Below are 13,033 nucleotides of genomic sequence, written 5' to 3' on the forward strand. Positions count from 1 at the left end.
AATCTTCCCTTCTAACAGTTCTCATAGAACCCCAGAACTCTGAACTTAGAATATACCTTAGCAACCTACTACCTAATCCTACAAATGAAGAAACTAGGGCACAGTTAACTGCTTGTCTATGGTCACGTGGATGAGACCCAGAAGCCAAAAATCTTCTGATTCCACTTGTAGAATGTTCTTCACCACATTTTGTAAGTAATCAAGTTTAATATTGTATCACTGTTCTCTGGCCTATAACTGGGAGACTTGATTTTACATTCTTTGATTAACCTTTGTTTCCCAGGCTTAATATTTTATAGTTCGAATTTACAAACTTGTTAACAAGTTTATGTGAAACCAGTAAATAACATTAACACTGTTAGCTGTGCAGGCATCCCTCACTATCTGAACTCTGGCCCAATAGTTCCTCTAATAGCTCACTAAATTTTTAATCAAAACAATAAACCATTTTAACATGATGTTTAAATTGAGAGGGTGCAGAGTATGCTGTGCTCCCACCTGAGCTGTTCCCTGATGGTGTCACATCTCCTGCTCACAATTTCTTTTTTTAATTTTTTTTAATTATTTAAGAGACAGAGAGAGACAGAGTATGAGCGAGGGAGGGGCAGGGAGAGGGAGGGAGAGAGAGAGAGAGAGAGACAGAGAGAGAGAGAGAGAGAGAGAGAGAGAGAGAGAGAGAGAGAAAGACACAGAATCTGAAGAGGCTCCAGGCTGAGCTGTCAGCACAGAGCCCGACGCGGGGCTGGGAACTCACAAGCCGTGAGATCAGGACCTGAGCCAAAGTCGGATGCTTAACCGACTGAGCCACCCAGGCACCTCTCCTGCTCACAATTTCTGAGCTGTGGTATGCATTGCCACTGTTGTCTTTTTCATTTGAAGTGGAAAAGGTTATGAAGAAATTAGTTGAGCCTAAGAGGCCTAGAAGAGCCCAAAGAGTGTAAGTTGAAAGTGATAAAGTATATTGAGAAATGCGTGCAGAAAAGGCATAGATAGGCTGGCCATGCACACATCTATATCTTACCAGGTCCAATGTTTTAGTTTTACGGGGAAAAACCAAGAATCCTTACAAAAATATTCTTGGATCTGAAAAACAGTGGGTCAATCGAGCACGAATAATAATTTTGAAAGACAGAAATACTTTTTGCAATAGACTGTTGGCCATGATTAGTGTTTCAAATCTTTTACTGTTAAAGGAGTGCCTGGGTGGCTCAGTCGGTTAAGTGTCCGACTCTTGATTTTGGCTCAGGTCATGATCTCACAATTCATGAGTTCAAGCCTGGCATCAGGCTCTGTGCTGACAGTGTGGAGCCTGCTTGGGATTCTCTGTCTCCCTCTTGCTCTGCCCCTCCCCTGCTCGCACGCTCTCTCTCTCTCAAAATAAATAAACTTAAAAAAAATTAAAAAGAAATAAGTAAAGTATTTTACTGCTAATAAAGGAACCCTTGTGGATTAAGGGCTCCAGTAACAGATGTACCAAGTGGCAAAATGCCACCTTTGTTCCTGTACCTTTAAAAGCTCTGAGCACTACTTATAACCAGGTCACTCAGATCAGGGTTCCCTACCGTGCAGCAGTATGAATAAATTTTCCTCCTACATTTAGCTCAGTTTCTGTGTTTAAACAGTACTTCAGTGCTTCAATTATATTTGGAGGACAAACTTTTTAGGGATTTGGGGAGGGAAAAATGTTTAGGCTTTCTATATCCAATTAAGTTTCCAAAAAGAATTAGACAGGAATAGTGAGAGATACCTGTATGTTTCTTCAGTGAAACCAAATAGTTTTTTGTGTCTTGAATCTCAATACTAGGGTCCTTGGAGACCGGTATCTCCACCAGCCAAGGTATCACCACCAAGCTGACTAGAAATGTAGTTCCTTGGGTTTTACTCTAGATTTAATGAACCAGAATCTGCATTTTAAGAGGCTCTCCAAGGACTTGTATGCATATTAAAGCTTAAGAAACCTTGGCCTTGTAGATGCCCAATTAGCATACATTTCTACTTTCCTCCTCCTTTTTTTTTTTAAAAAACGTATTTATTTATTTTGAGAGAGAGAGAGAGAGAAAGAGAGCCTGTGCATGCGTGAGCGAGCATGCACACGTGACTGAGTGGGGGAGAGGGGCAGAGAGAATCCCAAGCCAGCTCTGTGCTGTCAGTGCACACAGGCCTAGATCTTAGGAACCCAACTGTGAGATCCTGACCTGAGCGGAAATCAAGAGTCAGTTGGACACTTAACCACCCAGATGCCCCTCCTCTTCATTTCTTCTTAACCAGTCTTCCCACCCCACTTCCCTTTTAAAGACACCTACCTATCCCTTTCCCATGAAGCCCTGTCCTTAAGGGGAAGATTCCTTCTGTTCTCCTGACTCCCACCCCTAATTCTAGGGTGAGTGACCAGCCCACAATAATCCCCTTCCTCTTGCCAATGAATGTTTTAGGAATAGGAGTGTTACCCAATTCTGGGCAGTGAGACGTGAGTCAGTTGAGAGTGCTTCTTTAAAGTTTCCTCCATTCTGAGAAAGCCAGAGGAATAAACAGTTTCCCTTTGCCTGGACATCATCATGTCTGGATATGAATACTAAAAATTCTGCAGACATTTCCTACTAGCCTTAGAATGAAACCAACACCACACAGCTGGATGAACACAGTGGTAGAACCTGGGTCCCTGAGGACATTTTTGAGCCACTGTACTGGTCAACCCTCAAGCATGATCTATTTCTGGAATTCTTGTTACGTGAGAAATACCGTTTCTAAAATCATCCTAATACAAACAGTTAATCATCAATAGTCCTGAAAAAAAAGCTCAGTGATTCACTGAGATGATGGCTTTTTTAGATGGCTTTTTCAAAATCTGACAATTCTAGAAGAGTCATGGGCTTTCTTCCTAAAAGAAGCTTTTTATTGGATGTGTCCCCCACCCCGCCAATTCCTAGGATAGAGTGGTGCTTGTAATTTGTGGAATCAAAAAGTACTCATAAAAATAAAAAATGCAGGGGCGCCTGGGTGGCTCAGTCGGTTAAACGTCCGACTTCAGCTCAGGTCTTGATCTTATGGTTCGTGGGTTCGAGCCCCACATCGGCTCTGTGCTGACAGCTCAGAGCCTGGAGCCTGATTCAGATTCTGTGTCTCCCTTGCTCTCTGCCCCTCCCCTGCTCAAGCTCTGTCTCTCTCTGTCTCTCAAAAATAAATAAATGTAAAAAAAAAAAAAATGCAACAGTGGGCCCTTAAAATGCAAATTATAACTTAATCAAACAGTATTAAAAAAAACACACACACGATAAAACCTGCAAGTCATATTATACATTTTCATTAATTTTCTGTAACATTATTTCTTTTCAATATATGTCACTTTTTTCAAACCTAATTTTAAGAAAATTTTATGAGATACTTTATATGCCAAATGTTAGTCTGCTACATTTAAAAAATTTTATTAAAAAATTTGCTGGGGCGCCTGGGTGGCTCAGTCGGTTAAGCGGCTGACTTCTGCTCAGGTCATGATCTCACGGTCCGTGAGTTCGAGCCCTGCGTCGGGCTCTGTGCTGACATCTCAGAGCCTGGAGCCTGTTTCAGATTCTGTGTCTCCCTCACTCCGACCCTCCCCTGTTCAAGCTCTGTCTCTGTCTTAAAAATAAATAAACGTTAAAAAAAAAAATTTGTTAATGTTTAGTTTTGAAAGAGAGGGAGAGGGAGAGAGAGAACGAGTGGGGGAGGGGCAGAGAGAGAGGGAAACACAGAATCTGAAGCAGGGTCCAGGCTCTGAGCTGTCAGCACATAGCCTGATGCAGAGCTCGAACTCTCAGACCACAGATCATGACCTGAGCCAAAGTTGGATGCTTAATCGACTGAGCCACCCAGGCGTCCCTGGTCTGCTACTTTAAAACACATAAATCACATTAGAAATTAAGAACAGTGCAGCATTAGAAATTAGACACAGAAAAAAAAAAAGCAAATATATTAAGATGCATGTTATTAATACAAAGCATTAGTGAGCAGTCTGTATTATCTCATCACATAAATTTTTATAATTTAATTTCAACCACTTCCCAATTTTTGTGTTACAAATGTTATTTAAATTTTTTTTTAATCTTTATTTTTGAGAGAGAGAGAGAGAGAGAGAGAACGAGCAGGGGAGGGGCAGAGAGAGAGAGAGAGGGACACACAGAATCCAAAGCAGGCTCCAGTCTCTGAGCAGTCAGCGCGAGTTCATGACCTGAGCCAAAGTCACAGGAAGTCACGCTTAAGCTTAACTGACCGAGCCACCCAGGTGCCCCTGCATTACAAATTGTTATAAACAATTGTTATAAATTACAAATTGTTATAAACAATTCTGTTGGAGTGCTTGGCTGGCTGAGTAGTCAGTAGAGTGGTAACTCGACCTCAGAGCTGTTTGAGCCCCATGTTGGGGATTACTGTAGAGATTACTTAAAAAATAAAATCTTAAAAACAAACAAGTAAATAAAAACAATGGTGTCAACTTCAAGGAAAACAATTGAGACTATTTTTTGGTGATAATAAAATGAGTGTTTTAGTAAAAGTTAGAATTTTGGTAAACAAGTTTGAAAGCGTCTCAAAAACCTTCTGATGAGATTGGTGGGAATATTAACAACTATAATTTTATATAATGTATTCTGAAATATGTCATTTGTAAGCTCAGTGAATATTTTCTCAACAACCTATACATCCTATTACAAAACGATGCAAGGTTAAAAGACACATTCAAGGGGCTCCTGGGTGGCTCAGTCGGTTGAGCGTCCGACTTCAGCTCAGGTCATGATCTCACAGTTCGTGGGTTCGAGCCCCGCATCAGGCTCTGTGCTGACCGCTTGCTCAGAGCCTGGAGACTGCTTCGGATTCTGTGTCTTCTTCTCTCTCTGCCCCTCCCCCACTCATGCTTTGTCTCACTCTGTTTCTCAAAAATAAATAAATGCTAAAAAAAAAATTAAAGACACGTTCAAGATGTACGATCGGCAAGTAAATTATAATGTAAAGACTATGAATTAATTAGTTTCAAATTTCACAATGCAACTAATGTGGAATCTTGGTATGGTGTCAAAGAATATCTAAAATTAATTGAACAGGCTATTAAAATACTCCTCCGTTTTCCAAACATATCTGTGTGAGACCAGATTTTCTTCACATACTTCAGCCAAAATAACGTATCACAACAGTTGTATGCAGAAGTCAATATGAGAATCCAGGTATCTTCTATTGCCAGGCATTAGAGATTAGCAAAAATTACTCTTTTTTTTTTTTTGGAAATATGTTTCATGAAGTATGTTACTTATTACCATTATTGGTTTATTACCATTATTGGTTTATTACCATTATTCTTAGATGAATTAATAAATATTGTTTAAATTCCTCATATAACTTCTAATATGGTAAACATTTATAGATATAATCCACGTAAACAAAAGGTCCTTTGGGGTCCTCAATAATTTTTAATAAGAGTGTAGATGCTTTTTTAAAAACAAAAGAAAAGAGTGTAAATGCTTTTGGTCTTAAGGCCCAGAAGTTTGTCAACTGTTGTGCTAGAGCACCGGGGTTGGTGCTGGAAATCTGGAAGAGTTGTAGGTACAGTCCTCGACTTGAATCATACAAGTGATCTTATAGACTGGAAAGTGGCCATAAAAATTTTTTTTAAATTAAAAATTGTTACAGTGTGGGCCGCCTGGGTGGCTCTGTCGGTTGAGCGTCTGACTTCAGCTCAGGTCACGATCTCGCCGTCCGTGAGTTTGAGCCCCATGTCGGTCTCTGGGCTGATGGCTCAGAGCCTGGAGCCTGCTTCCCATTCTGTGTCTCCCTCTCTCTCTGCCCCTCCCCCGTTCATGCTCTGTCTCTCTCTGTCTCAAAAATAAATAAACGTTAAAAAAAAATTTTTTTTTAATTGTTACAGTGGATGCTTGATAAAGAAATAGAGATTTTCCCTAAAAAAGAAAATTAATCAGATATATTAACAATTATAACTTTGAAGGAAGCACACATGTATTCTGTGTATTTCAGATGGCAAATCTAAGAATAGGTAATTGTTAAAAAAATTAAATTTCAGTGAAACATATGAAGTACAGTTCCAAACACTGTAGCTGGGTTCCTCAGTTCCTTCATTGACAAATAGTGTCTCTTTTGTGCCAATACCTGCTGAATTTGGAGATTCTAGCAATGAGCAAGATCCTGCCCTCATGTTGCTTATATTCTAGTGGCAGAAATAAGTAAGCAAACTACACTAATTCCAGGGTCTGGTAAGTATTCTGATGGAAGGAAACAGGCTTTGTGACAGAGAGCCAGAGATGTGAAATAGAGATGTGAAGCTACTCAAGACAGAACATTCAGAAAAAGTATCTCTGAGTGGGTGATATATAAACTAAGACTTGAGCAACAGACAGAAGCACCCTATGCAAAGAAAAAAGGCAACAGCAAGTGGAAATGCCCCATAAATACAAAGTATCCTGAGAATGGTAAGGAAGCATTGTGACTGGAGCAAGGTAGTAAGAGATTTAAAAAAAAAAAGAAGGGGGGGTGCCTGGGTGGCTCAGTCGGTTAAGCCTCCGACTTCAGCTCAGGTCATGATCTCACGGTTTGTGAGTTCGAGCCCCGCGTCAGGCTCTGTGGTGACAGCTCAGAGCCTGGAGCCTGCTTCAGATTCTGTCTCCCTCTCTCTCTGCCCCGTCCCTGCTCACGCTCTGTCTCTCTCTCCCTCTCTCTCTCTCAAAAATAAATACATATTTTAAAAAAATTTTTTTAAAAAAGAGTTGCAGGATATCCATTTGACATAGACTAATGGTTTTCATCAACTTTAAAGGATACGAGACTAACTGCGTCATAATTCCTGTAGCAGAGCCTAGGCATCAGTATGACACTAATATACCACGTAGGGTAAGAATCACTAATACTGAGTCTGTTAGGCTACTGTAAAGAATTTGGATTTTACTTTTACTTGTTTTAGAGAGAGAGAGAGAGAGCACACGTGAGAGTGAGGAGAGAGGGGCAGAGGGACAGAAATAATCTTAAGTGGACTTCAGACTCTGTGCAGAGCTGGACACGGGGCTCCATCCCAGGACACTGGGATCTTATCTGAACCGAAATCAAGTCAGATGTTCACCTGACTAAGTCACCCAGGTGCCCTGGATTTTACTTTTAATGTTAAGAGTAAGCCCACTGAAGAATTAAGAAGGAAACTGGTAAGACTGATTTTATTTTTAAAAGATCACTCTCGCTGTTAGGGGAAGACACAAGGGGCAAGAATAAAAAAAACCTCCTCAATCCTGAAAGTTTTAAGAGACTGAAGGAGCATTTATCAGAACAGTGAGTGGAGGCCTAAAACATAGATGGTGATGGGCAAAGCCAAGAGTCTGATTTTTCAGACATACTAAACAATCAATAGGTACAATCAGAACAAAGAAAAAAGAAAACCTACAAAAAAGGAGATGTTCAAATGTCCAAAATACTTTATCCATCTGACTGTGAGAATAATTTGACTACATAAGGGATTTGTTTATGCTCTTACATTACCATCCCATGTGAATTATGTAGCTAAAGATTTATTCTTTCAACTGACATTTCAAACAAAGATGGAAAATACTACTTACAACTTAAAAATGTTGTCTTTGGGGAGCCTGGGTGGTTCAGTCAGTTCAGCGTCCAACTTTGGCTCTGGTTATGATCTCACAGCTCGTGAGTTCGAGCCCTGCGTCGGGCTCTATAATGACAGCTCAGAGCCTGGAGCCTGCTTTGGATTCTGTGTCTCCCTTTCATCTCTGCCCCTCCCCTGCATGTACTCTCTCTCTCAAAAATAAATGAACATTTTTTTAAAAATTAAAAAATAAATAAATAAAAATGTTGTCTTCAACTGACCTAAAATCTAACCTGGAAACCTACTATTTCACAGTTATGTTAACTAGTGTAAAGATAACGTTTCAACTTGCTTTTACTTTACCTAAAATATAGTTTCTTTCACACCAAATAATAACAACAAATTGACATATCCAAAAAGTAATAATAAATTGATGTGGAAATACAGCACTAAAGATTTTTACTAATTAAAAAGTATTTACAGCTTATGAAAGAATATATCATGCTCATGGCTTAGAAGATTAATATTCTTAAAATGTCCATACTACCCAAAACAATTTATAGATTCAGTACAATCCCCATCAAAATGCCAATGGCATTTTTCACAGAGCTAGAACAAAGCATCCTAAAATTTGTATGGAAAAACAAAAGACCCCATATAGCCACGCCAATAATGAAAAAGAATAAAAAAGCTGGAGGTATTACACTTCCTGATTTCGAACTCTACTACAAAGCTACAGTACTCAAAAGAGTATGGACTGGCACAGAAACAGACACGTAGATGAAGGGAATAGAACAGAGAGCCCAGAAATAAGAACACACACACATAGTCAATCTATGACAAAGACGGTGAGATCATACAATGGGGAAAAGACAGTCTCTTCAATAAATGGTGTTAGAAAAACTGGACAGCTATATGTAAAATAAAGAAATTAGACTATCTTCTACCATATACAAAAATAAACTCAAAATGGATTAAAGATTTGAATGTAAGACCTGTAGAATGTAACTCCTAGAAGAAAACATAGGAAGTAAGCTCTGTGACATCAGTCTGCAATATTTTTTTGGCTCAGTCTCCTCAGGCAAGGGTAATAAAAGCTAAAGTAGGATTACATCAAACTAAGAAGCTTTTGCGCAGTGAAGAAAACCATCAACAAAATGAAAAGGCAACCTACTGAATGGGAGAAGATATTCGAATCATACATCTGATAAGGAGTTAATATCCAAAATACATGAAGAATTTACACTCTCAAAAACTATTAAAAAAAAAAAAAAAAAAAAAAAAAAGCCTTGATTAAAAAATGGGTAGAGGACCTGAATAGGCCACAAGGAAATACTACTTCCTATTTGTCAGAGTGGGTAAAATAAACAAGACAAGCACTGTTGGTGGGGATGCAAACTGGTGCAGCCACTGTGGAAAACAGTGTGAGAGGTTCCTCAAAAAATTAAAAATAGAAATACCATATGATCCAGTAATTCCACTACTAGATATCTATCCAAAGAAAACACACCGTTAATTTGGAAACATATGCACCCTTATGTTTACTGAAATATTACTTACAGTAGCCAAGATATGGAAGCAACCCAAGAGTCCATCCATAGATGGATAAAGATGTGGTGTATATGTGTGTATATATGTATACATATAAATACACACACAGTGGGATATTATTCAGTCATCAAAAAGAATGGAATCTTGCCATTTACAACAACATGGAGACCTAGAGATGATAATACTAAATGAAATAAGTCAGAGAAAAACAAATACTATGATTTCACTCATATATGCAATTTTAGAAACAAAACAAAGAAAAAAAGAGACAAATAGACTCTTAAATACAGAGAACGGTAGGTGCCAGAGGGGAGGTGGGGGGGCTGAGTGAAAAAGATAAAGGGGATTATGAGCACATTTATTATGAGCACTGAGTAGTGTATAGACTTGTTGAATCATTACGCTGTACACCTGAAACTAATAACACTGTATACTAATTATACTTTAATTAAAAAATTAACAACAAAAAAGGGCACAAGACCTGAATATATATTTTTCCAAGATGACATACAGATGGTCAATAGGTACATACAAAGATGCTCAACATAACTAATCATTAGGGAAATGCAAATCAAAACCACAATGAGATATCACCTGTCACAATGGCTAAAATCAACAACACAAGAAACAACAAGTGCTGGTGAGGATGTAGAGAAAAGGGAACCCTCTTACACTGTTGGGAATGTAAACTGGTGCAGCCACTACAGAAAACAGGACAGAAGTTCCTCAAAAGATTAAAAACGGAAATGCCAGGGGCGCCTGGGTGGCTCAGTTGGTTGAGCGTCTGACTTCAGCTCAGGTCATGATCTCACAGTTCGTGAGTTTGAGCCCCACATCGGGCTCTGTGCTGACAGCTCCAGGCCTGGAGCCTGCTTTGGATTCTGTGTCTCCCCCTCTCTCTGCCCCTCCCCCACTCACGCTCTGTCTCTCAAAAATGAGTAAACATTAAAAAAAAAATTTTTTTTTAATAAAAGAAACCAGAACTGCCATATGATCGAGCAATCCACTTTTGGGTATTTATCCAAAGAAAATGAAAACAATTTCAAGAGATAATATGCACCCCTATGCTCACTGCAGCATTGCTCACCACAGCCAAGATATGGAAGCAATCTAAGTGTCCACTGACAGATGGATGGATCAAGAAGATGTGGTATATATATATATATATATATACAATGGAATATTACTCAGCCATAGAAAAGAAAGAGATCTTGCCATTTGTGGCAACATGGACCTAGAGGGTATGATGCTGAGTGAAATAAGTCAGACAAATACCATATTTGTCTTTCACTTGTATGTGGAATCTAAAAAAACAAAACAAATGAACAAACCAAACAAAACTCTTAGATACAGGAAAACAAACTGTTGCTTACCAGAGGAGAAGAAGGCTTGGGGGGAGGGAAGGATGAAATAAGCTAAGGGGATTAAGAGGTACAAACTTCCAGTTATAAAAATAAATTAAGTCATGAGAATGTAATGAACAGTATAAGGAATATAGCCAATAAAGTTATAATAACTTTCGGGGCGCCTGGGTGGCTCAGTCGGTTAAGCGGCCGACTTCAGCCCAGGTCATGATCTCGTGGTCTGTGAGTTCGAGCCCCGTGTCGGGCTCTGTGCTGACAGCTCAGAGCCTGGAGCCTGTTTCAGATTCTGTGTCTCCCTCTCTCTGACCCTCCCCCGTTCATGCTTTGTCTCTCTCTGTCTCAAAAATAAATAAGCGCTAAAAAAATTAAAAAAAAAAAAAGTTATGATAACTTTGTATGGTAACAGATTGTAACTAGACTTATCATGGGGATCATTTCATAATGTATAAAAGTATCGAATCATTATGATATACACCTGAAACTAATAGAATACTCTATGTCAATTATACTTCAAAAAAAATTTCAATCTTAAAGGAACTGAAACTTGAATTATGTTGTTTCATCAACTTGGTAACTATCTTCAAATAATGCTCTTTAATATTTAACTTAAAATCTGAATAGTTCCCTACAGTTTATTCTGAGTTCTTTCATTTGCCAGCATTCTCACCACTTTCTCTGACATGAAGACAACAGGTTAGGATATTTTAACTTCAGCGCTGTTGTCTTTCTTAAAGAAGAAAGTGAAATGTATCTTATGCCCACATCCCTCTCAAATGTGAAAAACATCTGGCTCCGCCTCCCCCACTTATCTTATCTAGCTGTTCCCTCTAGGTTTTATGATTTTGTAAGACACTGAAACAAAATTTAGGGTGAAGTAGTTTCTACTCTTAGTTAATTAGCTTTTCAATAGTATAAATGATATTCCAGATATTTTTACGGTAAAATAGAGTAATTGGAAAAGTTATTATAATATCAATTATCCAACAATAAAATATATTTAGAAAAATCAATGCAAATTCATAGCAATTGATATTTAAGCTCAATATACCATGAAGTTTAATATGTAAGTTCAATATATACAGCTTTTAAAACGAAAAGAAACTTACCTTTCAAAAGATGATTGAGGTCCATTGTGTCATGTAAGACTTTTTGTTTATATCTGTGGTCTACGTTGGAATCTAACACTGAAGATTCTGGAGTGAGATCAGGCCCAGTTTTTTCTTTCCCCTTTTTGGTTGATTTCAAACATTTTGAATTATTTTTTAAATCCTCAACATTTCCATATACTTCTTGACTCACGTTTTCTTGCCTTTTAACTTTTACTTTTTGATCATTTGATGCTCCCAGTTCAAAAGACTGAATAGGGCTGATGTCTGGAGTTGAGAGAGGAGTGACATCTGTCACAGTATCTTCAGATTCCTCAGTGTAGTCATTGACTTTTGGTTTAGTACTTGAAGGCCATGTTCCTGTTGATTTTACTCCTGATTTATATTTCTGTTTTGGTGACAAGTGGGTTACACCAGACAGACGTTTCTTTAATGATGGAGATGAATCAGAAATACAGTTATCAGACCCTGCATCTGAACAATCTGTACCTGAACTTGAAGATGAGGAAGACAAAGAGGAAGAGGAGGAAGAAGAATTACTTTTGGAATACTTTTTACTTATGTTTTTTTTAAGGTTATTAGGTGGTTTAGCTGACTTGGACCTGACATGCTGCATTTTCCCATCATCACTGCTCTCCTCTCCATCTGTATAATAATCATCGTCACCTTCTTTCACAATTTTGGGAATTCTACTTGGAGTGGGTAAGTGTATTTTATGCCCTGTTGTAGCATCCCACAATTTTTTTGATCTTGAAGTGGACAATGATAAAGAATTTCTGGTTCGCATATTATCATTTTCTACGGGGTGTTCTTCTGGAAGAATTTTCTTTTTTATTTCATTTTCCTTTCTTTGTATTCCAAATTTCAAGTTTACATTTTCTGTATCTTCGTCTATTCTCTTTTTAGGGTCATTTTGCTTGTCAAAAACTGAGTTACTTTCACATTTCTTTTCTTCTTCAAAGTCACTGTCAAAGAAAGAATGGTCCACTTCACCTTCTGATACATCTCCAAACCGATCCATGATGGCAAAAATATATCTGAAAAAAAGATGCCAGTGTTACCATCAGACTAAAGAATAATTTCTTAATACTTTTCATTTTTTTTTACAGTATTTGTATATCTCAAACTGAGAAGTTTGATTATAAAGAAACATGACAAAAACACCCAAAAATATTAACTCAGTGAAATGATAATGGGGCTAGAGGAGTAATAACACATTGTACCAATGATTTGAAAAATAAGTAAGTCTAATAATTCAGTTCACGAGTCATCAAGGCAAGCATATCACAGACATATACCTAGGTGAACCCTAAGGAAAATCTGCCTTCTAGAAGTACAATTAACTTAGACTAAGAAAGGATGATATTAAAACTTCCTAATTTAGCTAAGCCAGCTTGAATTCAGAATTTGACCTCTAACACCATTCTACACTAAAAACAAAAACAAAA

At 38.1% G+C, this 13,033-nt stretch overlaps 1 protein-coding gene across 3 annotated transcripts in view; it reads right to left on the minus strand.

Annotated features, from left to right (window-relative positions):
- CFAP97 (cilia and flagella associated protein 97) overlaps nucleotides 1-13,033 on the minus strand; it is a 39,995-nt gene that overhangs the window by 19,067 nt on the left and 7,895 nt on the right. For all 3 annotated transcript variants that reach the window (XM_042934307.1, XM_042934305.1, XM_042934306.1), the window contains exon 2: nucleotides 11,586-12,622. In XM_042934307.1, the coding sequence (XP_042790241.1) occupies nucleotides 11,586-12,606 (1,021 nt within the window). In that variant the 5' untranslated portion in view covers nucleotides 12,607-12,622. The remainder of the gene's footprint in view (nucleotides 1-11,585; nucleotides 12,623-13,033) is intronic.

Source organism: Panthera leo, chromosome B1, assembly GCF_018350215.1.
Source record: "Panthera leo isolate Ple1 chromosome B1, P.leo_Ple1_pat1.1, whole genome shotgun sequence".
NCBI lineage: Eukaryota > Metazoa > Chordata > Mammalia > Carnivora > Felidae > Panthera > Panthera leo.